Below are 27,771 nucleotides of genomic sequence, written 5' to 3'. Positions count from 1 at the left end.
GCACGTCATCTTTTATTATTATCATTGTCATTATTTGTGAGGATGCAGGTTAGAAGGCCTTATGTTCCAGAAGATCTGTTTTTGTGGTCGTTTATCAGCTCATTCAAATGGCCAAGTTCTTTCCCATCCTCTTAGGAAGGGAAGGTTGTGAACAATCAGAAGGACTCATGCTGTTTCCTTTCATCCTCTCTTAGCAAGTGTTGTGTTCTGAGGAGAGGGGCATCAGCACCAAGGAATGCCAAGCCTCTTTCTCAATCTCCTTTGCTGTCTGGCAGAAAGGAGCCAACTGTGTCTTGTGAAACCAGCTGGGTCACTGAGGGCAGATTTCAGGCTCCTCCTCAAATCTGCAAAGACTGTCACTGTCAGAACGTTCCAGATGCCGTCTGTATCCTCTGCTAGCTGAAAACTCCAAACGAGATCCCCATGAGTTCCTAGAATAGATGTCCCTGGGCCTAAGACCTACTCCAGATGAACAGCCAGGGAAAGAGTCTCTCTATTTGTTTCCTACATCTTAGGAGGATGAAATACACAGAAGCTAATTTTAGCTCATAGTAAAACTTTCTTTTCTGGTGACTTATTGGGATGACTGTTTTCAATGAGAATTTTGAAAAGAACAGATTTTTTTTTTTTTTTTTCTCATACTGGATTCCAAGAAGCCTGAGCGAATCATATACAAAATTGCTTGGAATTATTTGTACTAGGTCAGATGAGAAATAACATTTTTATAAAAACTTCTTGTTTGATCACTGCTTTGCATTTCACTCACCTTAAAATGAATGATCTTTTCCTGGAAGCCAGAGACATTTTGTTCCGTACATGAAATGAAATTCCACTTAAAATACACGTGTGGGGAGGGCCCGTCTTGTGCCGGTTGCTGTTGTAGGCTGCGGGGTGAAGAGTACTCAAAGCTGTGTGACTCGTGGTCTCTCCCTTCATGCACCTCACAGCCTGGCCAGAGCCAGGGACCTGGCTGGAGGGACAAAAACGCTTGGCAGCCTTAAGCAGAAGACGTGAAATGTACCGCACTCGAATCAAATGGCCTTTATTAAGTACATCACACATGCTCGCTAGTTCACAGGGAAATTACAGTTCAGGTTACGGACTTCATTGCCCTGATCATGTGCCAATTATATTCATTTCCCATATTAATTGATAAAGTTTCCAACTTTAGATCTCTGACTGCCATAGAGTGATGACTTTCACACCTGGCTCATAAGCTCGTGGTGTAGGTATTTGGCATAGGAGGAGGGTTGCTAAACAGACAGATGCCCTCTCAATTTGTTGAATGAAATTACATTTTAAGATAATACACATTTCGATCACTAGGTTTAGGCCTATTTGCTTAAAAGCATAACTCATCATTTTGCCCATAAGTCTTCTGTGCTGGCAAACTAACTCAGAAAGCAAAAGGAGCAGCTAAAGGTGAAGGTTAACGTATGCGTGCATTTTCATTTTTCCCCATTTCTCATGTCACTTTTGATCTTCTCTTCTGATCTTTTGGTCTTTAGCTCCAGGGAAGCTATACTCTTGATATCACAATATGTAGATTATTGGGTATTTCTACTTTCAAAATTACATTATTCGTGGTATACAGGAGTCAAAACTCTTTAAGAAAAAAAGGAATCATGCCTTTATATTGTAATTTTTCTACATTACTTGATCAAATTCACCATTATTTTCAACTCCACATCCACTGCAAATAAACTTTTCTTCTGTCTCCAGGTTGTGAAGAGAGAGACCTTTGGGAATGTCCATCCAACAAACAGTGTCTGAAGCATACAGTGATCTGTGACGGGTTCCCAGACTGTCCCGATGGCATGGATGAAAAAAACTGCTGTAAGTGCCGACGAGAATTGTCAACGTAACATTTTTAAACACCACTTACCCCTCATTTTGAATACAAGCTTAAAATTTTTAAATATGTATCAAAAACTTATGTCTAGATCTTTTGACCAAAACTCTACTTGGACAGACATATGCCAAGGAGATGATCAAATGTGTGTAAAATATATGTACTGTATTATTCTAGCATTATTTATACCATGGGAAAATTGAAACACTTCAGATATCCAAAAACAGGGGACATGGAATGCAGTGATAAGATGAAAATAATATGCAAACATTAAAATCAAATTAGAGAAGAATAGCTTTTCCTAGCTTCGTTCTACATCATTCAATGAATAAAACAAAATGTACGGTATAACATGCATTATAGTCTTGAGTTTTGAAAGTACGTATGTAGCCACATACAGAAAACGATCAGATAATCATAATGAAAAGATTACAATGATAATCTTTGGGTGATGAAATTATTAATTTTTTTGTGTTTTTCTGTCTTTCCTACATTTTCTAAATGAATGGCCGTTACTTTTAGGACCAGAAAAAAATGATGTCTCTTAAGATATTTTTTTACCTACAAGTAACAGAAAGCTGAACTCAATCTGATAAACAATGAAGATATGTATCTTTTATTATCATATATATCACATCTGTTTCATATCATCATGTAACAAATCAAGTGTAGGGTGGATTCTCGAGGCGTACGTTCGTGCCTGCGATTCTTTTAGTTCGGCTTCAGCCCAGGCTGGCTCCACCGTGGTCAAAGATGAGCCAGGAGCTCCTGGGCCACATTTCCTCGATCACATCCAGTGGGAAGAAGAGAGAACCTTGCCCTTACCTCTAAGACATCAATAAAGGATGCACTCCGGACAACTTTAGGTAGAGTCACAGCTAGCTAGCGGTCCGGAGCTTTTGTGTAGTTTAGAAAATACAGCCCCTACAAATAGCTGAATTGCAAAAAGAAGCACCATGCAGGGAGAATCAATTAGAAAAAGATGCTGTTTCCTGAAGGCTGTTCCTGTCCCAGGCTAGGGCACATGGCATTGGCCAGGAGAGTTTGGGCCGGAGCTCTCTTGCAAAGTCCAACCTACAAAACCATATCCAAGGCCCTGATCTTAGAGCATATGCTTATTCCCGGACCACTAATTGTACTCAGAAAGAAAAGCGTAGTCTGAACAATGCCATGGCCAGATTAAACTAACCAGAATCTTCCTCTGGCGCTGGGAATGCAGGTGCGGAGGCCTGAACAAGACCAGGTTCTCTTTTAAAAAGGAGGAAGAAAGGAAATGGATGTTAAGTAGGCAATCAAGCAGGTTCACTGTAATTCTTAACCCCCCCCCCAAAAAAAGCATTATGTAAGACTCAGAGACAGTCATTTAATAGTAGAGATTTAAAAAAAATAAAATAAACATTGCCCATCTATGTGAACAGAACTTGTTTTCTTTTTATGGTGGCTTCAGGCTATTCATCCTTTGTGTGTTTGCTCATGCAGACTTTAGCCCTGTTCTTTAATTTTTAATATTTCTGCTGCTAAGAGTACCGCTTTTTCAGCCCCATTGTTAGAAACAGAGAATCTAGTCACTAGAAGCTAGTGATTCTGTTTAAATGCTCTTTGTATAGATTGACGTCTATTAAATGTGATGTTTACACATTCTGTTATTCTGCCTTAGTGCTCATGTAGAGGCCTCAGCAACCACGTTTTTCTTTCCTTCCTTCCGTGTTCCTGCCACCAAATGAGAATGTGCGTGTTGGTGACAATCGTATCTATTTCCAAATGATTCAGTCTTCCCGCTTGTTCTCTGTACCAGCGTTTTGCCAAGAGGACGAACTGGAGTGTGTGAACCACGCGTGTGTGTCCCGTGACCAGTGGTGCGACGGAGCAGCCGACTGCTCGGACAGCTCAGACGAGTGGGACTGCGGTGAGCCCCCGTGTCTGCGTGTGTTGGACACCCTCCCGCCTGCCAGCCCTGGCAGCTGAATCAACCTCAAGTGACCCCACAGATTTTACTAACCAAGTTCATCTATTTTGTTTCACTGTCATGAAAGCCGATAGTGGTGATTCACGCAGGTTATTTCTAACCCCTAGAAAACTTCCCCCCAAGTGACTTCTCTATTTGAAATGTCTGCATTGTATATAAAAACATTGGGGTTCAAATTTTTAGCACCATGTCATTGCTGGAAACTGTTTATTATCACCCAGCTTCAATAATTATCAAGATTCTGTCATTCTTTTACACCTCCTAGAAGAGGATATTAAAGTGGCCCCTCCATTGTCCCTATACTCTTGTTCCAGATCCACACGGATGTCTAACCGTCTAGTTCCTTACTGGTTAGGACTTTAAGGCATCTCCCACCGGTAGCTCCAGCGTTGCTGTTTTGATCTTGAGTTAGATGAATTCCCTCGTCTCACCCTCATTACTCCTGCCATTTTACTCCTTTGCATCAGCTGGGCAGATTGTGAGTCTCATGTGTGTTGTGATCGATTGTGCAGTGTCTCATCAATGATCTGAAACTGATTAAGTACAGAGGATGCTCCTTTATAAAATAGGAGTTAGCGCATATTCCAAATTAATCCTAAATTAGCATCCCTCTCACACACTTGCGTTCTCGTATACTTCCTCCAATGGACATGATACAAATGGAGTTACAACTCACTCCTTGTAAATATGCAAATCCCTGGGTAAAGTCATTGGAAGGGGCCTGCCTATGGCTGTCCTCTAACTCATAAAGAAAAGTTAAGAGCCGTCTCTTTCAGTTAAGTCTATAGTTCTTTAAAGGGAGACAGCATTAGAGCAGTGATTTGCACAGGGTAGGTATTCACCGAAAGATTCTTAACCGAAATAAATAAAAATGAATGAATGCAAATAAAGCAGTTATCCTTTGGCTTCGTAGAAAGAGCTGTTTTTAATTAGGGTTTTCCTCCTTTTCTTTCCCCAGTGACGCTTTCCAAAACTTCCAACTCCTCTTCCTTCCTGACCGTTCACAGAGCTGCCGCGGAACAGCACGTGTGTGCGGATGGCTGGCGGGAGACGCTGAGCCAGCTGGCCTGCAGGCAGATGGGTTTAGGGTAAGGTCAGTAGTTTATAGCACCGATGACTTTCTCAGAGGGCTCCGTGGAACCCGGCAGTAATCGCTGCCTCGCGAAGGCATAGCGAGGGAGTGCTCTCACACAAAGAGCCCTCAAAGCCCGGGAAATGAATCGGGTGAGAGGACCACCCTCAATGACAGACTCCTGCTCTGAAGAGTGTGGGCTGAAAACCTGCTTTGATGAAGCCTCTAAAAGTAAATGAAGTAATTGTATTTTAAGTACTTCTAAAATGAAATGCTTTCCTTATTTCTAAAAGCATTATGATGGTTTCCTCCAAGGAACCCGAATGGAAAATTCTTGCAATTTCCACCCCCAAGAGGTGCTTAAAAATTCCTTTTTAAGCAGCACACATTTTTAATAAGTGGAGAAATTGAACGTGAAATTGCTGGTATTGCTAGTTACCCTAAGTAATGCAGGAAATGTAAATCGGGAAATAGTTCATTTTTGCTTCTCAGTAGAATGGAAAGATGCACTCTGGCTTTGATACAAACACATTGAAAGAGATACTTTGAAAGTTGGATAATTGTTATCATATTTTGTGAGCTTTTCTTGTTCAGTTCCATCAGAGGTGGAAAGCAATAATGTAGAATTATTACAATGTATATGTATGTGACTGCCTGGCAGGTAAATAGTTTCCTTTCGGGATGATGAAAATATTCTAGAACTAGATGGTGGTGATGGTTGTACATTGTGAATAAACTAAATGCCACTGAACTGTACACTTTACAATGGTTAAAATGGTGAATTTTACGTTATATATATCTAACATGTGTAAAATACATATAATATAAAATTTTACATGTACAATTTATTTACACATAAATTTGCCAGTGATGTATGTGAGAATTGGGGGAAATATAGAAATGAGAGACATAAAATAAGGAAGTTATAAATTCTAGGATAAAAGATTAAGTGGCATTCCCCAGGATTCATTAATAAAATTGAAACAATTTTACAATAACATGTCATTCAATTATGGGATAACAACTAGTAGCACATTTTTGTCATCCCTGTTTGAAGAATTATGTAACTCCCAGCATCTTGAGCCCATTTCTTGAGCCCATGGAAAAACCCACATTCTATGCAAAGTTGAGTAATTGATGCTAATCTACAATAAAAGAACTTTAAACTTTGTCAGAGTAGAAAAATCAATATTCATCAAGATCTATTTTCACAACTTCTTTATCGTGTCTGAATGAAATGAAATATGATTGGGATAAGAGAGCAATGAAAAGCCTTTTGAATGTTCTTGTTTTTATCTTTCTTCTTACCAAGACCCAACATTATTTCTTAATGTAAAAACTTGATTATGTAACAATAGATAACCTTATTAAGAGTTCTGAGGGAAAGTTAAAATTACAAAGATTTTACAATCAAAAGTTCTTTTGACAAGCCATCTTTAATATAACTGCTCTATTGCAAATTGAAGAGATCTTGTTTTAAATATTCTACTTTATATCTTTTCTAATTTTTTGCAAATTGGAGTTTTTTATTATGGTAAAATACACACAAACACAAAATTCACCACTTTAACCATTTTAAAGTGGACAAGTTAGTGGCATTTACTTTATTCGCAATGCTGTGCAACCATTACCAACCTAGTTCTAGGATATTTTCATTACCCCAGAAGGAAACTACATGGCCATTAGGTGGTTGCACCCTATTTTCTCCCACCCGTCACAGAACCAATGCGGCGCAGATAGCTCGAAATACCAATGAAGTGTTTCGGAAGGATGTGGCTAATTAACGCACAGTACGTCAATGGTTTGAGAAGTTCCATTCTGGTGATTTTAATCTTGAAAATGAGCCACGTGGGCAACCTGAGACCAAGGTGGATAATGATGAGATGAAAGCTGTAGTGGAAGCAAATTCATCTCAACTTAAGCGTGAATTAGCAGCAAGGTTTGACGTCACTATTCCAACAATATTGGACCATTTGAAACAAATCCGCAAGGTAAACAAGCTGGATAGATGGGTTCTGCATGAATTAAACGAGTGTCAGAAGAGAAATCGTCCCAAAGCTTGCCTTTCTTTGCCGTCACGACATAAACGCAAATCATTTGTACACTGTATTGTAATGTGTGATGAAAAATGGATTCTTTTTGACAATTGCAAGCATTCGGCATAATGGTTGCATAAAGATGAAGTGCCGAAACCGAATATTCATCAAAAAAAGCTAATTGTGTCTGTTTGATGGTCCAGTGCTGGTTTTATCCACTACAGCTTCATGGAACCTGGTCAATTGATTACAGAGGATGTCAACTGCAACCAGTTGGACAAAATGATGAGGATGCTTGTGATTAAGCAGCTGAAATTGGTCCATAGAGACAGGCCAATCCTCTTGCAAGACAACACTCGACCACATGATGCATAAACAACACTCAAACTACAGCAGCTGGACTTGGAATCTCTCTATCATCCACCGTATTCATCAGGCCTTGCACCAACTGACTACCACTTCTTCCAGGCTTTGGACCACTTCTTGCAAGGAAAAATATTGAATTCTCAACAGGTTGTGGAAAATGCCTTTTGTGATTTCATTGCCACTTACCCTCCAGGCTTCTTTGCTACTGGCATAAACAAGCTACCTTTAAGATGGCAAAACTGTCGATAGTTTAGGCACATACTTTGATTAATTGTACTGCTTCTTGTTTGAGATATAATAAACTACACTTTTGATTTGAAATCGGACATTTCATATTTTATGATCTATATTTCTTGGAGGCATTGTCATATAGTTTCCCAGAGGTTTGTGCTAATTTGCAGTCCCACCAATAGTGTATAAGCATTCCTTTCTCTCTGCATCCACACCAGCATCTATTGTTTTTTGACTTTTTAATAATGGCCATCTAATAGGGGTAAGGTGGTATCTCACTGTGGTTTTAATTTGCATTTCCCTGATGATTGGTGGTGTTGAGCATTTTTTCATATGTTATCTATTGCGGTTATCTATTGTGCTGTTCCATGTATATACTTTTGAGCATCTCCTTTGGGGCAGGTCTAGTAGTGACAAATTCCCTTAGTGTTTGCTTGTCTTGAAAAGCCTTTATTTCTCCATCATTTATGAAACTTATTTTTTCAGGATACAAAATTCTTGGCTGGCAATTGTTCTGTTTAAGAAAACTAAAAATGGCACCCAATCCCTTCTAGCTCGTGAGGTCTCTACTGTGAAGTCTGCTGTTAGCCTGTTGGGTTTTCCTGTGTAGGTTAGTTGTTGCTTTCTTCTTGCAACTTGCAGAATTTTCTCCTCCATTCTGGCTTTGGCCAGGTTGACGACTATATCTCTTGGAGACGTCCTGCTTGCTATGAATCTTCCCAGTGTTCAATGGCCATCTTATATCTGGATATCTGAATCTGTGTCAATACCAGGGAAGTTCTCCTCAACAATTCCCCTGAAAAGGTTTTCCATGCTTTTTACTTTTCCTTCTTCTCCCTCAGGGATACCTATGATTCATATACTGGCTCACTTGACCTAGTCCCATATTTCTCTGAGTGATTCTTTATTCTCCTTTATTCTTTTTTCTGCATCTCTGACTGGGTTAGTTCAACAATGTTATCTTCAAGCTCTGAGATTCTTTTTTCTGCTTGTCCTAGCCTGTTGTTGAAGCTTTCGGCTGTATTTTGAATTTCCCTAAACACCTCTTTTATTTTTTTTTAAGTTTTGTTATACCCTTTCTTATGTTGTCTAATTCCTTGGCAACTTTTTTTTTTTTCCATTGCTGTCATGAAATATTTTTTGGCTTCTTTGTGTTGGTTTTCAACATTCTCTTCAATCCCATTCATCTTATTTGCCATCCGTATTCTGAATTTTATTTCTGACATTTCAACAATTTCCTTTTGGTTGGGGTCCATTGCTGTAGATCTATTGTGATCCTTTGGGGGTGTTGAAGTAGCCTGTTTTTTCATGTTACCAGAGTTCTTTTGTGGGTTTATTCTCGTCTGAAACCTCTTCTCTCAGCTCAAGGTAGATAGATTTGTGGGGCACCTGTTCTCGTTCACTGGGAACTCTTCTACTTAGTGAGAAGAAGGAAAGATCCCTAGATGGCACTTCTGTGTCCGATTCCAGAAGACCTAGCCAGCAGATGAGGGGCAGATGCACTGACAGCCTGTAATGCGGCTGTTCTGTGTTGTCCCCTGTGGTTGTCACAGTCCAAGCTGGTTCTGGATGATCTTCACGCAGAGTGGTGGGTTGCTCCCCAAGCCATTGTTTGAAGCCCAGGTTGGGGGTTGGGAGAGTCCCTCCCCATGGAGGCCAGCTGGGGTCTCCCTGCAGTGGTGGCATCGGCAGCTTAGAGAGGATATCTAGGCAGGGGTCACAAATGTCAGGGCTGTGGATGTTCATTCTACCCAGATCCAGGTGCAATGGTGGCTTGAGGCTAGCAGGTCCCTGGCAGAGCATTGGACCACGGGGGTGGTTCTTGCCAGGCAGTGGACGGGAGCCACAGCATTGGGGCCGTGGGGCCAGGTGGCCATGTGAGAGCCTGCGGGGTGGAGCCATGGAGTTCTGTGGCAGCACAGGACCTGTGCGGAGGGTACTGTGGGGCCCAGCGGCAGCTCAGCAGCGTGCAGGTGGGGCCGGGTGGCAGCATGGGTGCTGTGGTGGGGCGCAGGGCCTGGCCTCTGGGCTGCTGGGACTCTCCTTCCCTCACGCCCCCCGCGGTACCTCTGAGGCAGTCACCACGGGGCTCCTCAGCTGGCATCGGTGGCACCTGGTCTACCCAGATTCCCCATGGGGGAGAGAAGTGCTCAGCTCTCAGTCACGGACATGTGGGAGCATCCGCTGTCCCGCCCCCTCCCAGGCCTGGCCGGGGCGATGCGGAGGCGGCTGCAGCAAAGCCAAGCCCGTGTGGACCAGGCGCTCTGGACCTGAGAGCTCAGAGTGTCGCCACTGGCAGCGACCTGGTGAGAGAAGCCGCTGTGTCCCTGCTGCACCTGCTCTCTGGTGTGAAGTTGCCGCACAGACTCCAGGCGGCTCCTGTTCGGTACAGCGGCCCGCGGTGGTGCTGGGTGGGGGCTCCCTGCTCGGGCCACAGTGTCTGCTGGGGAGCATGGAGCACCCCGGGACTTCTCTCCTGCTGCCCCTCCCCATGGGTGCACGCCTAGCCCAGGTGCCTTCCGAGCTTGCTAAGTGGATCACCTTCTCCTTTACTCTGAATGTCCCCTGTCACTTCTCCAGTGATTCAAAATTTTCTAAGAAGCCTCATCCGTAGGTGGGCATTCAACTGCAACTTTCTTTCCTCTCCTCGAGAGTGGCATGTGCGGACTGCTTCTGGTCTGCCATTTTGCCAGTGCGGCCAAGAAGCCCTATGTCTGATGTTGGCCAGGTGTGGTTGCTTCCTGTAATCCCAGCACTTTGAGAGGCTGAGTTGGGAGGATCGCTTGAGGCCAGTTTGGGCAACACAGCAAGACACCATCTTACAAAGAGCAAATTCACTTTCCTTCACTTTTTTGTTCTATTCAGGCACCTTTTTAAGATTATTTAAGAAAAAAAAACCCATATATCTGAGGAGCTTAATATTTAAAATACATAAGGAACTCAAACTATTCCATAGCAAAAAAGCAAATGACCTGATTAAAAAATGGACTAAGGACCTGAGTAGGCATTTCTCAGAAGGAGACATAAAAATGGCCAACAAGTATAAGATAAGGTACTCAACATTGCTAATCATTAGGGAAATACAATTATAATCACAATGAAATATCACCCCACACTTGTTACAATGGTTATTATAAAAAAGACAAAACATAAAAAATGTTGGTGAAGATGTAGACAAAGGGAAACCCTTGTATATTGTTGATAGGAATGTCAGTTGGTACCGCCATTATGAAAAACAGGATGGAAGTTCCCCCCAAATTTAAAAATGATGCTACTATATGATCCAGCGATCCTACTTCTGGGTATATATCAAAAGGAAATGAAATCAGTATGTCAAGGAGATATCTGCACTCTCATGTTCATTTCAGCACTACTCACAATAGCCAAGATATGAAAACAGCCTAAGTGTCTATTGATGAATGAATGGATAAAAAAATGTAGTGTGTGTGTATTGTCAAGTATACCTCCATAAAGCTGGAAAAAAAGAGTAAGAAAAATTGAAGCCATGCAGATGCTCAGATTCTGTGTGTGAGAAATAAAACCATATGGATTCACTGATGTTTTTATAATGGGCCATAGGACATTTCTAGTGCTGAGAGATTTATTTTTGCACATGAGAAGCATGCTAGTGTTTTAAGAATTTCATGAAAAACGAATTTTCAGAACGACACTCCCCTCTCCTTGAGGGTAAGTTTCATAAATTTTCCACTTAATGTAACTGATAAATTCAGGCTGAATTGCCTTTCTTCCTGGAAGCTAAGGAAGGAAATGCAAAAACGTGCCATGTTCAATGTTCTGTGGAACCTTCCTGGGGGTAACTGAAGGGGCTTTGTGATACGAAAGGCTGCCGTGTTCTTCACAGTGATTTTCCCTTCTGGCGGCAGTGCAAATCCTGTGCTGAACTGTCCCCCTCATGGAAGTTCCTTGTTGCACTAGGAATACCTGACTTAAGAATGACTTGATTTAGCAAGAAAATCTAAAGTTGATCTTCCTTTGGCATTTTGCCAGCAAAACGCCTGGATTTGGGAGGTCCATATGGTAGGTCTGTTGCAGACAGGAATTCTCAGGGTGCAGGTATAAGGAGAAACCCCCTGACTGGTACGTGTGCCCTCTGACTTTTATGCTTTCCCTCCCACTCTGCCTCTGCATACGGCACTTCTGGAGTTGATAGAAAGCCAGACTTTCATTTTGGTCAAGGAAAAGAAAAATTCTTATTTTGTAGTGGGTTTTGAAATGTCTTCAACACTCTAACAGCTCATTAAAGTTTGTACATAAATTTGAATCTTGTGCAACACTTCTTACAGTGTGGCTAGGGTTTATGACATTTGTTTTAAAATCAAATGTTTAGAACTCATTCATTATTAAACAGGGGTTTTGGGGGGTTTTTTGTTTTGTTTTGAGACAAGGTCTCGCTGTGTCGCCCAGGCTAGAGTGCAGTGGCATCATCATAGCTCACAGCAACCTCAAACTCCTGGGCCCAAGTGATCCTCCTGCTTCAGACTCCCGAGTAGCTGGGACTACAGGCATGTGCCACCACGCCCAGCTAATTTTTCTGTTTTTTGTAGAGGCAGGATCTTGCTCTTGCTCAGGCTGGTCTCGAACTCCTGGCCTCAAACAATCTTCCCTCCTTGGCCTTTCAGAGAGCTATGATGACAGGCGTGTCTGTTTTGTTTTTAATCTTTGGTTCTTACTCTATCATCAAGTGTTCTCTTTGCAGGGTTCTTACTTACCGTTTTAAAAGTATCAGAGTCCATGGAGGATTTTGTTCTTTTTATTTTCTTTCTTCCCTTCCTCTCCACGCACTCCTTTTTTTTTTTTTTTGGAAAAAATGACATCCAATTATTAAAAATGCAAGTCACTAAGCAGACAAACTTGGTGCTACCAGAACTTCAATATTTTCAAGTTAATCTGAACCCTCAGTGGTGCTTGGCACTCTTCAAAATTATGTTTTATGTGTTGGTCTGAACTCTTCCGTAAGGGATTAAATAATTCCACATACACATCACTTTCCTCATCGTCATGTACCCTGCTGCTCCCTCAGCTGTCACCAGAGAAGCTCACCTCCCATTTGAAAAGAAAAGTCGAGGCTGCCTGTCTGATTTGAATCCTCTACGAACTGCTCTCCCGGTCTCCAGCTCCAGCAAAGGGCCTGCTTCCTTCTCACTCATTCCCTTCCAGTTTGAGAAGAAGCCCTCCTGCCTCCTGTGTAAAATTAACCCCTCTGACTCTTCCACCCTTGATAGCATCAGGTGATTATGTTTTTATTTGAATTAAAAATCCAAAAGGCTTTATTTTTCAAATATGGATTGCCTAAGGAAAGAACCAGCTATAAAGTATTTATATAAAAACCTAAATACTGGCCGGCAAGGTGGCTCACACCTGTTAATCCTAGCATTCCGGGAGGCCGAGGTGGGAGGATCGCTTGAGGTCAGGAGTTCAAGACCAACCTGAGCAACAGTGAGATCACATCTCTACTAAAAATAGGAAAATTATCCAGGTGTGGTGGCGCACGCCTGTAGCCCCAGCTACTGGGGAGGCTGAGGCAGGAGGATCGCTTGAGCCCAGGAGTTTGAGGTTGCTGTGAGCTGGGCTGACACCACGGCACTCACTCTAGCCCAGACAACGGAGTGAGACTCTGTCTCAAAAAAAAAAAAAAAAAAAAAAGAAAACACCTAAATACTTTTGAAGCCTAAGGTTTTAAATCTTGGATACAGTATAACCATATTTATTTGAATGATCGAATGAGAGACATACACAGGAAAGTATTGATGGAGATTGAGAATATATTGTAGACAAAGAGCAAAATAACGTTGTCTAACTCCTGTCTGTCTTTTCACAGTCCTTCTTAATTTTGAGTGCATAAAGATTTTGCAATACATTGCAAAAGTTCCAGTTACAACTTCTGTATTGTCTAAATAGACACTAAATGGCCATTGATTCTCCTTGTTGTTTATTCTAAGGTATTGCTATATTGCATGATTACAGTGGGCAAGAAAAGAAGAGGAAAAACCCCAGTTAGATAAATTGTATTTTACCTGTGATCTCTGCTTAAAGTTGTTCTTGCGTTTAGGCGCTGAAACTTTTACATCATATGCATTAGAATTCTAGTGCCTCATGAAGTTCAAATACACGTCAGCAGAGAGGATGCCTAAAACAGCTGTAACAATGTGGATCTTTATTGCCTCTGTAATTTCCTCTCTTGCTAATCACATTCCACGGCAAAACTCTCCTAATCCAAATTCTCTTCTTGAAATATTGATTTATACCTTAATGCTGCTTTTTTTTTTTTTTTAAAGAGAATGCATGCTAAATAATGATAATGCCTGTTCCCTGGCTCAAAGATCATTGCGCTTTGAATATTTATCTGGTCTTTGCTTTATATCAGAGAACCGTCTGTAACCGAGCGGATACCGGAGCAGGAGGAAGACCGGCAGGGGCTGACATTACGTGCCGGCTGGGAGAGTCTCACCGGGCCCACTCTGCAGGAGCTGCTGGTAAACCGGTAAAATCCTTTCGTGAGAGCCGTGCAGAGTCGGAGTACAGAGCGAGAGTTTGTAATCCGAGCCTTTCTTCCGTTTTTCCATTCTTAACTTAACATAATCCAATTTGCCACATCAATAAAACGCTTCCATAGACGGGCTATTGGCCTTTACATTTCAACATGGGTTTTGTTTCTAGACAAAGATCGTTTTTATTTGAAATGAACTCTCATGTCCGCATTTCCTACCGGTGCCACACGGAACTAGTTAACAGAGGAATTGAAGTAATGGTAACTAATAAAACGTAGAGAGTCTGAGAAAAGAATAGACACAAAATGAAATTATCATCAACTCCTGGCCTCGAAAGTACACTTGAGTTTCCCCTAAGAACATCATGGCGTCTTAAGCAGGGTTGGCTCCCTTGTCTGCGGGTGGGGTGTAGGAAAAAGGTAAACTGAGGGAGTTAACAACTTACTAGGTTCTTATTACATTATAGGCACATAGCTAGGTAGTCTCACATACATTGGTCATTTACTTCTCCCAGTAAACTTGTGAACTAGGGATAATTATCCAGTTTTTACAGCTAGGAAACTAAGGTTTAGAATATTTAAATACCCACAGATGGTAAGTGACAGTGTCTGAACTCAAGCTAAGTTTATCTTACTCCAAAGCTTGTAATAAGTGCTACCACCTTTTAAGAATTTTAAAGAAAAAAAACCAAAAATGGGCTCTTTCCCCTTAAAATGTCTTGACATTTTCTTCATAGACCAAACTCTGCAGCCAAATTGCTGAAGATTTGCCAGCTGAAGTATTTCTTTCAAAACAATGATCTGAATCTTTCAACAGAGTAATTTGTTTCCCCAAACCGGGAATTCTAGGAAAGCCCTTTCAGGCCAAATAAATGAATAAATGAATAACTCATTCTAAATGGAGAGTTGGTAGACCTAGTTCTAGTCCTGACTTACTAATTAGATGTATAATCTTATATTACCACAGTTTCCAATAAGGCGTTGGGATGAATAGTCTTGATTACTTTTCCTATTTCTAAAAGCTATAATTTTTCAACCTAATAAGTAACAACTAAGTATTGAGTATCTCCTCTGTGCCAGGCTCAGTGTTAGGCTCTGAGGAGGGTAGATGTGAATGAGGGTATGTCCCTGATCTCAAGGGACATACCTTGTGTGGGTGAACAGAGAGATTAAAAGTTAATAAACAAAAGTAATTTTAGATATTGGGAAGTGCTACAAAGAAATTAAGACTAATGGGGTAGAGAGTATGAGGAGACAGGATTTTAGATTGTAGGAAGGTAGAAAGCTAACGAGCTTTTCCTGTACTATATAATTTATTGTATACAAAGAATTATACATGCCCCCATGCAAATTTAGCAAGAAATTAAAATGCAATAAATCTTCAAAAAGGAATGTGGAAATGACATATTTAGGGATGGGTTTTTTTTTTTTTTATCTGAGAGATCGAGGATTCTAAGCACATCACAGTATTTTTTTAAAGTCCCAAGGTGTTTTTGTTTTTCCTTTGCATTGTGAATAGTGTTTCATGGTTGGAAGAGAACTTGAGTGATCGAAATTTAACCCACCCCAACTGAATTCTCTTGTACAACCACATTGAGAGATCCTCAAACACGGCCCATGTTCTTATCTTCAGAGTTTTAGGAAATTCTTCTTTTCCTGAACCTGCACTTCCTGTAAGTTTTACTTACTGGTTCTGATCATGCCATCTGGAGTTACGGGACATAAATTGAAGTCCTCTTTCCTCCTGTCAGCTTCTCATATATCCACAGTTGAACCTTGCCAGTCTTGGTAAGACTCTTTTCCAGGCTAGATACTCCATTCGTTTTTTTGTTCTTCATACTTTTGCAGTAATATTTTATTCCTCAGACTGTTTCTCAGCTTGTTTGGGGCACACACGCCTCCCCGTAAACATCACAATCTGACATCCTGCCTCTCACTGTGGACTCTAAGGAGCAGCCTGGTCCACGCTTCTTGGGAACCAGAGTCTGAGTCGACATTGTGGGAGTCCCATAAGCCAAAACCATGTGGGAACCTTTATTACAATAGGTTCTTTTCCCACAAATAAGAAATTACATTAAGATGATGTTAAATAAACTACAAACAAAAATAAAAGTGCATACCTTCCACATACCCCTGCCCTCAGTGTGATAGCTGACCACGCCCCTGCCTTGAGAATTCCTACACTGAACGTCATTGTCACTCAACGAACGGGACCTCTGGTAGCAGCTGAACCTATTATGTCTCACTTGTCACTGGTAAAGTGTGTGAAGTGAACGGTAAATTTGTAACTTAATATTCTACCATTTTATGTTTCCAGATCTAGGCGGTCTTGTCAGAGCAGAAGTAAGATTTCTCTTCTGTGCAATAAACAAGGTGAGAGAATTCGAGGCAGAGCGATGGGATATGAGCTTAATGTAACCAGACTGGCTAAGGGGGAAAATGGTCATTTGTGCGTGACGGCAAAGAGCTAAGCATGTAGCTGGGTTTGGTGGCAAATCACAGACTGTGTCTTCCGCTCCTCGGTAGACTGTGGGCGCCGTCCTGCTGCCCGGATGAACAAGAGGATCCTCGGGGGTCGGACGAGCCGTCCCGGACGGTGGCCGTGGCAGTGCTCCCTGCAGAGCGAGCCCAGTGGCCACATCTGTGGCTGTGTCCTCATCGCCAAGAGATGGGTTCTGACCGTTGCTCACTGCTTCGAGGGGTAAGTTGCACCTTTTCTTTTCTGCTTTGCCTGGATTTGATCCTTTTGTCCCTTGGGAATTCTCAGTGGCATATATAACTTCCTGAAGCCCCCTCAGGGCAAAAGCCCCGGCTGATCTATTTCCCAGGCCTTTATCTTCCTAGAGTTTCCCACCCTTGGTGTTGTCGTCTTATATACGTGCTGCTCAGGTATCGGCAATGGATGCACATTGCTTATGGTTTATGTCCGGGGGAGGGAGGAGGAGGAGGAAGTTTAGAAGATTGACTCCCTAACCAATATTACTCTCTTTTCTAGACCTTTTAAATATGTCACATAGGCCAGTGGGTAATTTCTGGAAAAAAATTTTCTGTAATCCTAGCCCTCTGGGAGGCCAAGGCGGGCGGATTGTTTGAGCTCAGGAGTTCGAGACCAGCCTGAGCAAGAGCGAGACCCCGTCTCTACTAAAAATAGAAATAAATTATGTGGACAGCTAAAAATACATCTATAGAAAAAATTAGCTGCGCATGGTGGCGCATGCTTGTAGTCCCAGCTACTTGGGAGGCTGAGGCAGGAGGATCGCTCGAGCCCAGCAGTTTGAGGTTGCTGTGAGCTTGACACCATGGCACTCACTCTAGCCCGGGCAACAGAGTGAGACTCTGTCTCTAAATAAATAAATAAATAAATAAATAAGTCAGTCAGTCACATACATATGAATTTAAACAAAAGTGATTTATTTGGAGTCTACAGTGAGGTTTGGATGTAAGAGCAACTGGTGAGTAGTTTGGGAGGCAGAGTTAAAGGTATAATGTATGTATTATTCAAGGTATATATATATCCAGAGAGAGAGAGAGAGTTATTTTAAGGAACTGGTTCATGTGATTGTGGAGGGTTGGTGAGCCCAAAATCGCAGGGTTGCTGGCCAGAGGTGCAGGCTAGAGCTGGGGCGTCCGAGGGCCATCTGCCGGCAGAATTCCTTCTTGCCGGGGGAGCTCAGTCGTTGTTCTCTTAGGGTCTCCAGCTGAGTGCGTGAGACCCACCCGCATTATGGAGAGTCATCTGCTTTACTCAAAGCCCACCGATGTAAAATTTTTTATCCAAAAGTACCTTCGTAGACACATTATCCAGAATAACGTTTGACAAAGCATTTGGGCACCGTAGGCCTGTCAGATTGATCCATAAAATGGGCCATCACCACGTGCATAAAGCGAGAAGACTAAGACGAAGGGGAAGCTTCCCCACACCGGCAAACATCCCTGCAGAAGGTCCCCGTCCCTTCTGGCTGGCTGTTGCCGTGTGATGTAGGAGCAGACAAAACAAAACAAAAAACAAACAAAACAGTAAAAAACACAGACGTTTATTTTCCTCACTGAAGATTCTGGGGATGGAATATTCAGCAGGACGTAGCTGGCCTGGTTTATCTCTCTCTGCAATGTCTGGGGCCTCAGCTGCACGATTCTAAGTCCAGGGGCATTCCGGAAGCATCTGAAGTGGGGCAGGCCATGCTGCCTGTTGGCAGGGGCCTTAGTTCCTGTCCACTTGGGACTCAGTTTACCGTGGCTGGCATCCCCCAGAGTGAGCCTCCCAAAAAGGGAGCCAGGAGGAAGCCGTAGCACCTTTTTCGACCCCATCTCCAAAGCCACATAATGTCACTTCTGCTATGTGGTTGGTCAGAGCCACCGTGGGCCACAACCCCTCCCTGATTCAAAGGAAAAAACACAGTCCTGCCCTCTCGGCAGGGGGCGTGTCAAAGGACTTGGTAGGTTGCAAAACCCACTCTGCCACCCATTTTATTCTATTTTTTTAAAAAATAATTTTGCCTTATTTAAAAATAATGTTAAATAACAGCAAAAACTATAACATAAAAATAGCCCACAGTTCTATTATCTAAGTAAATTGATTCTTCTCATTTGATCAGGTTAATTTGTAGAAAAAAAAATCCAATTTTGTTTTTTGCCTATTTACCTATTGTTTTTTCTTTGCTTTGCCATTTATTATGTGACCATGGGCCAATTACCTTCTCTGGCTACAGTTTCCTCATCTGTGCAGTGAGGGAAACAAGAGCCCCTGCCTCACAGTGCTGGGGTGGGCAGGAAGCGAGATGTCTGTGCAAAGGCTAAGAACCAGGCCTGGCATCAACCAGTGAGACTCCAGGAAAATTATTGTTAAAAGCGCACATTCTGCATTTTCCTGTAGCATCATGGCATGAGTATTTTTGCACTTTGGTAGCACTTTTTATCTCCTCCCATACTTCCTCTCCTTTATTCCCTCATCATCCTCAAGGTAACCAGCCTGGTGCATGTTCCTCCACAGCTATGAACACATAACATTTTCACAGGATGTCATTGTTTATTTTTTCCCGATTTGGAATAACACTCTATACTTCCATTTGTAAGTTGCTTTTCTCATGTGGCAATATATCATGGGCCTCTCTTTGGGTCAGTTGACGTAGCTCTAGCTTGTTCTTTTTGGAAGCTAAATGACATTCTATAGTATGCATTCGCTATAACTTTTATTATTATTCCTCAGTTGATGGACATCTGGGTTAGGTCTAGTTTGCTGCAATAAACCCTCTTATACAAAGCTGCTCACCCACTGGTACCCTTGTTTCCAGAGCATAGAGTCCCCCACACCCACTTAGATCCATATGGGGGTGACAGAGATTGCCACCTGTTTTGTCCCCCGAGGTGCTAACCTAGTGAGTAGATGGACAACTAAACGAGTCATTAGAATACAATGTGGTAAGGGACTATCAAATGGAAACGTGTATATCCAGTTATTTGATTGCATTTTTGGGGAAAACAAAATATAAAAAAATCAAACCGGTATCTCCTCTTGGGAATTTTTAATGTGTACGGTGCAGAATGATAGGAAGAGTCTGCACAGTTTGTCCAGAGATACACTGCACTGTTATTGCTCTGGAAGGGGCCAGATGTTTCCAGATGTCTTTTCCAGTTCTGGTTTGTACCTCCATGGTAAGGAGAAGATGGTACCAGTAAGAGTGCATTCATCAGAGACGATGACCTAGATGAACCCAGCGGTTCTTTAAGGGAACAGATTCTGTATGTGCTGGTTCATCCAAGCTCATCGATCACTCCCATCGTTCCCACACGTGGTTTCCGAGTTTCCTCTTTCACTGCAAGATCTAGGCAGTTAAGGAGAAATCTTGCAATAGAGAAGAAATGTGTGTTTGTAATGAAAGACATGTATATGATATCAAAGGCCTTGGTGAAATTTTATGGAACACTTAATTGAACAAAACTGTCAAGAGGGGGCTGGTCTGTCAATGAGAAGTTAGAAATTGCCCCACTTCAAACAAGCCTCTGTGAGAATGTGTGCTAATGACCCTCATTTTATTTTACATCATCTCTAGTGGCCCTGCAATCTTTTGAGAACTTCTAATCATAAGCTGTGCTCTCTGCTGGAGCCATGAATTGCTGTAATTAATGGGGTTTACTTCATATCCTGGCCCAGGACTTTGGCAAGGACTGGCGTGACCCATCTGAAGGTCTGCTCAGCCTGTCTCTTTTAGTTATGTTGGTGGAAAAAAAGGAAATTTTGTTTTGTTCTTCCATGGAGAGGTAGTTAAAAAATCCCAAATGAAAATTAAACACATGAGATATTAAGTTGACCCGATCAAGTCTCATATGTCCTAATAACAAATCAACTGCCAAAGTTCTAAGGAAGAAAGTACTTTGACTCTCGGGGGTAATTTAACAAGAAATTTTCCTGCCTTCTTCCACCTCGGAAAGACTTAAGGATGAATTTCCTAGGCTGGCACACAACTAGTAATGGTCGGGGGCATCTGATTCCTCTCCAGGAAACCTGCGTGAAAACCTCACTTCCCACGACGTGAACCGCAACCCTCAACCCTGCCATGTCAGTCCTGCCGATTCCCGCCACGCCAGCTCTTCAGTGCAACACGATTTTTGGTTGCTTGTCTGTGTTTCCTTCCTCCCCTCCACCCAGTATCTCAGTCCATCTGTCTCCTTCTCACCTCCTTTCTTTCCCCGAAGCTACGGCTTCGCTTTTCACTCCTTCCACTAGGACCTTCCACTTCTTCTTCCCTACATCTCTCTGCCAGACGTACCCGGCAGACCCCCACAGTGATTACCACATTGTCTAGCCCTATGACCATGCTCTTCAGAACTGGGGGAGGACATCAGTGCAGACCGGTGCCATGCCTGACTCCCACCATCAGCTGGATCCTTAATATCACTCAGTAATCTTTCCACCTATTTCCAGACAGCTCCCTCTCTCATCCTCCACAGAGCAAAATCATCGTCCCCGCTTGCCCGCCTGCCCTGGTCGGACAGTCTTTAGTACACTCAGAAAAGGAGGTGAGAGGTTTGGTCTGACTTTTTATCACTGAGCCCATGTTGTGCCCTTGTGGTTCCCTCTTTGTCTTCTAGGAGCGTAGGAGCTATGCTCGTCGTTCACAGCTTGTTTTCCGTTCTACCTCCTTGAGGGCGTTGCTTTATTCCCATTGGTAGTAATGTCCTCTAACACAGAACTTTTCCATTTTGGACCCATACCTCCCCTGGTTTCCCAGCATCACCGGAGGGTGAGCAAGTGTGGTTTTAAAAATTCCTAGGTGACTGTGGCCTGACCCATGCTCCCCACTGCCCTGTCCCCTAGGGAGGTATTGTTTGTCACCCTCCCCTCTCCAGTGGAAAATGTTTGGGTCCAGGATGCAATGAGCAGTTGGCCGAAACGATGTGCCAATCCAGAAACTAGGAGCTTCCCTCTCGCCTGTAACTTTCATAGTTACTTGTTTCTTTAAGTTTTTCTACTTGCTATTCATGTATCTGAGCATCTGACCATTGTGGGAGAGTATCACACACCCCGCTGCTAACTGAGCTCGCGTCAAATGTGTGATCGTGAATCTCAAGTGAGCATCTAACACGATGGGACGCTTCCAATATACTTCCACAGTAAAGTCACTGTTTTACGCTCAGAGACAACTATTGTGACAGCTTTTCCTCTCTCTCCACATCTCTGTCACCCTCTACTGCTCTCACCTCGTGGGTCACAGGTGAAATAGATGCCGTCGTATCTTTCCCTTGTCTGACCCCCAATTCCAACAAATGTCTGCATCTTTGGCTGCACATCTTATGTTCCCTCAAGTTGTAGTGGAAGATGTGTCTCTGCTCCTATTTAAGGACAAGCATATCCCCTTTCATCTTTTCAAGGACTTTAGTCCTAAAATCATCATTTCTACTTTGCATCATCAATTTTTCCTTCTTTCCTGGGTCATTCCTTTCAAAAAACAATGCTTTACCGTCACTAACTTAAACACTCTTCTCTTGAGTTTGTATCCCTCTTCCACCGTGGCTCCATCTTGGCTGGTCTGCACAGTAACCCTCCTAACAGAGCTTCCTACAGCCACTGTCTCGACTTCTCCACGTCCCATATGCCCCTCAACCCACTCTGGTTGGGCTCTCATCAAAGTCACTACAGAAATGGCACTTATGAAAGTCTCTAGTGACTCCCATCTTGCCAAATCCAATCAGGTGATTTCAGTTTCCAACTCACTGGAACCCTCCCCAGTATTTTATCATTACGTCCTTCTTGAAATACTTTCGCCTGTCTTCTAGAACAGCAAAAAACATCCTTGTTCTCTTCTTATGTCAGTGACCCAGCCTCTCTTTATCTTTTTCAGCTCCTCATTTTCTAGGCTACCAAATACTTTGTGCTCTACGATCCAATTCTGGGCTTTCTTATCTGTCTACAGTACTCACCCATCGAATCACGTGGTTTATAAACTTGTCCTAATTTGAACAAATATTCATATTTGACTTTCTGACCATTGCTATGATTTCCATTATGGTTGCCATTCTTTTATGATTTACTTTCCAGTTTCAAAGCTCTGTGATCCTTATGTAGTCACATTTACTGTTCAGCTGATTCTTCATTTTCCTACTTAACTGCAATTATTTGTGATGGTAGCATCAGAATTCGGCATTTTTAAACCCTCCCAACTGTATTGAGCTGTACTTGCTTTAAGAATCTCCAGATATATTATCATAGCTGCCTTTTGTTCAACACATTCTGAAATCTGATTCTCCAAGGTCTAGGTCCAGGGTACATATTGGACTATGCCCTTCTCTTGCTTCTTTTGAAACCTCGGATAGCAGACTCGTTCACTTTCTGTAATTTTATCACTAATGGCTTGCTCCCCATTGCATCTGGGGATGTGTTCAGGAAAGAGAACATATCTTCTTGCCATCTGCCACCTTATCACTCACCAGAGAGTCTGGCCCATCGTGCTGTGTTCCCTCCTGGGGTCGGCACCTAATTCCTGTGTTAAGGCCAGGGGACCCTTCTTTTTGTTTCAGAGAAGTTTAGTAGTCCTCTAAAACGGAGTAAGGATTCCTGTTTACCTCTCACAGTTGGTGCGAGGATCATTTGAAATGAAGTGTGGAGAAACACTTGGAAAACTATAGAGACTGTATATGAGTGAAGAATCCAGGCTGCCAATCTAGTTGGCTTGTAGACGTTTTAAAAAATTTTAGCCGGCATTTAAAATTGCATATACTTTGCATAAAATCCAGAACTTTGGCTTCCATTGGGACAACTGGGAGGTCAGCTCACACTGGGCATTCAGACATGACAGAAATTTCCTGGAACTGGGAGGCAGATGGCCCTCAGGATGGCCAGGGCTTGTGGTGTGACCCCGTCTGTACTTACTGACCTTCCCCAGCTCCGTCACACGTTTGCTTTGCCATCACCCTGTTCTGAAGTCTGCCCACCTCGTTGGTTACAGATGCCAAGGACACAGTATGATGTTAAAATAAGCAGGTCCTAAGATGTGTAGGACAGGAATGACGCTGTAGTGTGATACTTCACTACTTTGTGTAGATTCGATAACCTTCAAACTCTCTCCAAACCACCGCTTAGCTGTGCCATTTGGAGTGAGTTTTGTAAAACAGGGCAGTTTCTATCACAGGTGTTAATTACGAATATTAACTTTCTGTTGTTAAAAAGAACAGTATTAAATATAAGATATCAAAGCAAAGTCAGAAAGAGTGAAAGAAGGAAAATTTTCTTTCCTAGGAAATGACAATGATAGAAAATCTCTAAATTTGGCTAGCTGCATTAAGTGGAAATGTGACATTTTCATGTTTAAGCTGGAGTTGAGTGTGGCAGTTTGCAAACCGAAGGGACTGGTCACGGCGTCCAGAACGCTGGTGCCTGCCGTTCTGCGTCAGTTCCTCTGGATGCCTCAGTGCACCTGAGGGATGTGAGTGGCTGGGTTTTCTCCCTAGAGTTGCTAATTGAAGAATTGTAAGTTGAAATCATACTCTCTCAACGTTATCTATAAAGTATATTTATTATTAAAACAATAGTATAAATATGAAGCAAATTAGACCCTAAATGTGCATTTTAGGGAATGAAATAGTAATACTATCTGTAGCAAGAATGAAAGAAGATACAGGTCTTTTCACATCTCCCTTCGCCGTGGTGGGTTATCACCTGGTTTCCCTGACCTGCCGCCTCCCTCCGGGAGCCTGAGGTTCTTTGCACAAACTTCTTTAAGGACGTGCCAGGTTTTTTTTTGCTGCTGCTTTGAGGTCTGATAGCCAAATGCGAAGCTGTCCTCTTTATGATGTCTTCCGTAAGGCAGAGTTTCAGGTGCTATATTTGGCTTTTATTTTTTCTTTGTACCCGAATTTAGTTCTTTTCACTAAACTAGCCATATGATCATAGTCTGTTCCCGTGAGCTTCTCCACTGGGAACTTTTGGGCTGATATTGAACTCACGCGGCACTCACGTAGCCTGACATTGTCTGCCTTCTCTTTGCTTCCCCCCAGAGACAGGTGGTCTCTGCCCCTATTCCTGACTCATTCTTTCTCTGCGTGTTGAATCTAGCAACATGCCATTTATGTGCACCTTCTTCCCCTCACCTGCCCCTTTCAAACAATAGGTTGAGTTTTTTCCCTGATTGTTTGCCAGACTCGGGTGGGTGGGGATGGAATTAAAAGAGACTTTATTTTTCATAATGCTTATAATAAAAAGAAAAAAAGAACAAAATTATCACTAAATTTAAAAAAGTAGGTGAATTTTTATGTGTAGTTGTTTTGTTGCCTTTGATGGACATTAACGCCATAAGGACAGTAGCTTATGTAGCAAGAGATTACCGGATACAAGTTAATGCTTAGCCATTTCATTGATGCTTATTTTTTTAATCATTTGAATTACATTAACCCCAGCACAGTAATTAAGTCTGGAATTTTGATGTTATTTCATTTTGTTGCAAATAATTTGGAACGTTCAACAGTTTGAAATACTGCCTGTGATTTCAGTAGATGGATGATGAGTGTTTGTCACAACCACACTTGGTAACTCTCTCAATGAACAAAGAAGCTATTGAAAGGACAGAAATTTGAAATAAAGTGTTGCTTGATTTAAGATGTCTTAAGCAATAGAACCTAATGTGCACATTGAATTCCTCAACTGGTCATGCATGTATTCCTCCTAGAATAAAAAAAGAAGGAACAAAGGAAAGGAGAGAAAGAATAGAGGTAGGGAGGGAAGAAAGAAGAAACAGAAAGGAGAAGGAAGGAAGGAAGGAAAAAGAAAGAAAAGTATGTTTTATGAGTGACAACTTTACACAATGAAAAAGAATTCTTCTGTAACATTAACTTGTCATGCTCATGTGATAGGACTTCCTGCAATTATCGTAATTGTCCATCTCCTCTCAATTCTAGAGTCTGTTTGGGCAGGACCACGTCTGTTTCTGATTGTTGCAATCCCTGGCACAGGGCTTGGCACAGAGGAATTGCTATATATCTGTATCTCTCTCTCTCTGTTCAATGGATGACATCAATTCCTCTTCTTTTGATAGCTCTGAAATTACTTTTTCTTTAGTGGAAAAAGGACAGAATGCAGAGCCGTGTGGGGTAGTCTGTTAGCAGAGTCTGGCCAAATATCCAACAATACTGAAAACAGTTTGAATGCCTACCTTGGACCCTCCTTCATAACTCTCCTGAAACCTCGGGCTTTTGAATCTTTGCCACGCTGCTGGTGAAGAGAGGCATGCCAAAAAAAGGAGACTTACAACTGGGGTCTTGCCTGAGACTCCCTAGAGAGCTCATAAAATGCTGGTTCCCAGGTCCCGACCCCAAGAGCTTCTGTTTCAATTGATATGAGGTGATGCCCAGAGAATCAGTATTTTGAAAGCTCCCCAGATGATTCATTGCTCTGCTTGGGTTGGAAAACAACGGGTCTAGATGGTCAGATCTACATTAGTTGATTTGACCACAAGCTCCCAAGTGGGGACAGTGGTGTGTGGCTGGCTCACAGTGTAAAGGAGTGTCCACAATGAAAGCTCCCCCCTTCCCTGACACTGTGGCCAATAAACGTCCTCGCCTTTGATCCTGGTCAACTCTGGTGAAGGAGGAAGCGGGAATGAGGGAAGGGAGAAAAGGGACTGATGAAAAACAGACTTTGCCGTTGTGGTTGGCATCTGCCACTAATAAATGTTTTCAATCCAATACACGGAGCTATTGTGAACAGATACTTGTTGAGAACCAGCTGTATGCCAGGATTCACAGGCCCTGTGAACAGAGGAGTGAGCAAGAGCAGCAAAGCTCCTGCCTTCCCAGAGAGAACGTTCTGGAGGCCAAGACAGAGACTAGACAAACAGATAGATCAATGTCACTGATACCAATGAATATTATGAGAAGAAAATGGAAGCAGGGTCAAGAGTAGAGTAATGAGGGTAAAGTAAGGGTTAAATGGGGTGGTCAGGGAGGACAGCTCTGAGGAGGTGGTACGTGAGTTGAGACCTGGATGAAGAGAAGGAGCAAAGGTGGGAACCGTGTGAGAGCTGGGGGGGCGGGCAGCAGGGGAAGAGCCCCTGAGTTGGAGATGCCCTTGGCATGTTCGAAAGTAGAGAGAAAGTCCTTGGAGTTAGAGTGGAGCATATCGTGGAGGGCCTTGGATGGGAGACCAGGGATAGGAGTCTACAATCTGTCTCAAGTGTGATACAAGGTCCTTGGAGCATAGTGAGCAGGAGATGGATTTTTATTTTGAAAAAATCATTCTGACTGCTTTAAGGAAAATGGATTATAGGGGCTAAGACTAGAAGAATGGCCACCATTTGGGAGGCCGTTGCCGTGGTCCAAGTAGATGAGATTGCAAGAGTGGAGAAGGGACAAAAAACAAGATTGCAGGATATGTTTGAAACTAAGAGTGGTGAGACTTGCTGATGCATTCAATGGTGTGTGTAAGAGAAAGAGAAGATTCAAGTGGGTAACTGGTGGTTATAAGTATAAAATAACAGTAAATGAATTCTGAATGCTTAAATATTGGGATATGTGGCCAGCCCTTGGTAAATCTTGGCTATTATCAAACATCTGAGTGTGTTGAATAGACCGTGGGACGTTCAAGTCTGCAGCTTAGGGGAGAGGACAGAGCTGGGGACATACACTCGGGAGTCAGCAGGGTGTGGGTGGTCCTTAAAACCACTGGGCTGCATGAAACCCTCAAGGGCGTGTGAAGGGAGAAGAGCAGGTTGAGGGTGGTATCCCCGAGCTCTTCAGCACAGACACTAGAGCAGAGGAGGGAGACCCAGAAGAGAAGACCGGGTGGGAAGGAGGGGTCCAGGAGACGGCAGGAAGTTCCGGAGCATGGCAAGACCTGGAAGCATGTGCAGAAAGTCTTGGAAGGTGGGAATTGCTTAAAATATTGCTGACAGGTGTTAAAAACCAGTGGAGTCTGAGGCTGACCCTGGGAGGTGGTGGGTGAAATTAGCAAAAGTCTCCCCTGAAAACCTGACATCTTGCTCTTTCTTGGAGGGAGCACTTAGTCTTTGTTTTTTTTTTTCCCTTTTCCTCTTTCTTTTCTGTCTTCTTCACGGCTTCTCATTATCTTTCTCATTCCATGAAGCAAGCAACTACCCTGCCTGCCTTTAAAACCAAACAAGGTTTTTTATTTTCAAGACTAGCTCCATTCAAGAGTCCGGAGCTGTGCTTTCCACGCGACACGCTGTTCATCTGCTAATCACTCAGGCCATTGTGTCCCTGCTTCTTAGATGAGTATATTGAGAGGTGGGCTTG

The 27,771-nt window shown here is 42.7% G+C and overlaps 1 protein-coding gene across 4 annotated transcripts in view; it reads left to right on the top strand.

The window, feature by feature from the left end:
• The window catches only part of CORIN (corin, serine peptidase), a 180,032-nt gene that overhangs the window by 144,948 nt on the left and 7,313 nt on the right, over positions 1 to 27,771 (top strand). Inside the window, exons 14-19 of one of the 4 annotated variants that reach the window (XM_045532957.1) lie at positions 1,723 to 1,836; positions 3,648 to 3,758; positions 4,777 to 4,906; positions 13,909 to 14,025; positions 16,349 to 16,404; positions 16,558 to 16,732. In XM_045532957.1, coding sequence (XP_045388913.1) covers positions 1,723 to 1,836; positions 3,648 to 3,758; positions 4,777 to 4,906; positions 13,909 to 14,025; positions 16,349 to 16,404; positions 16,558 to 16,732 — 703 coding nt within the window. Of the gene's footprint in view, positions 1 to 1,722; positions 1,837 to 3,647; positions 3,759 to 4,776; positions 4,912 to 6,610; positions 6,729 to 13,908; positions 14,026 to 16,348; positions 16,405 to 16,557; positions 16,733 to 27,771 lie in introns of those variants that run through there. The other 3 variants (XM_045532959.1, XM_045532958.1, XM_045532960.1) reach the window with 3 other exon arrangements.

Source organism: Lemur catta, chromosome 19, assembly GCF_020740605.2.
Source record: "Lemur catta isolate mLemCat1 chromosome 19, mLemCat1.pri, whole genome shotgun sequence".
NCBI classification, from domain to species: Eukaryota; Metazoa; Chordata; class Mammalia; order Primates; family Lemuridae; genus Lemur; species Lemur catta.
The sequence above is the reverse complement of the archived record's forward strand: the minus strand, read 5'-3'. Positions and strand labels throughout refer to the sequence as shown.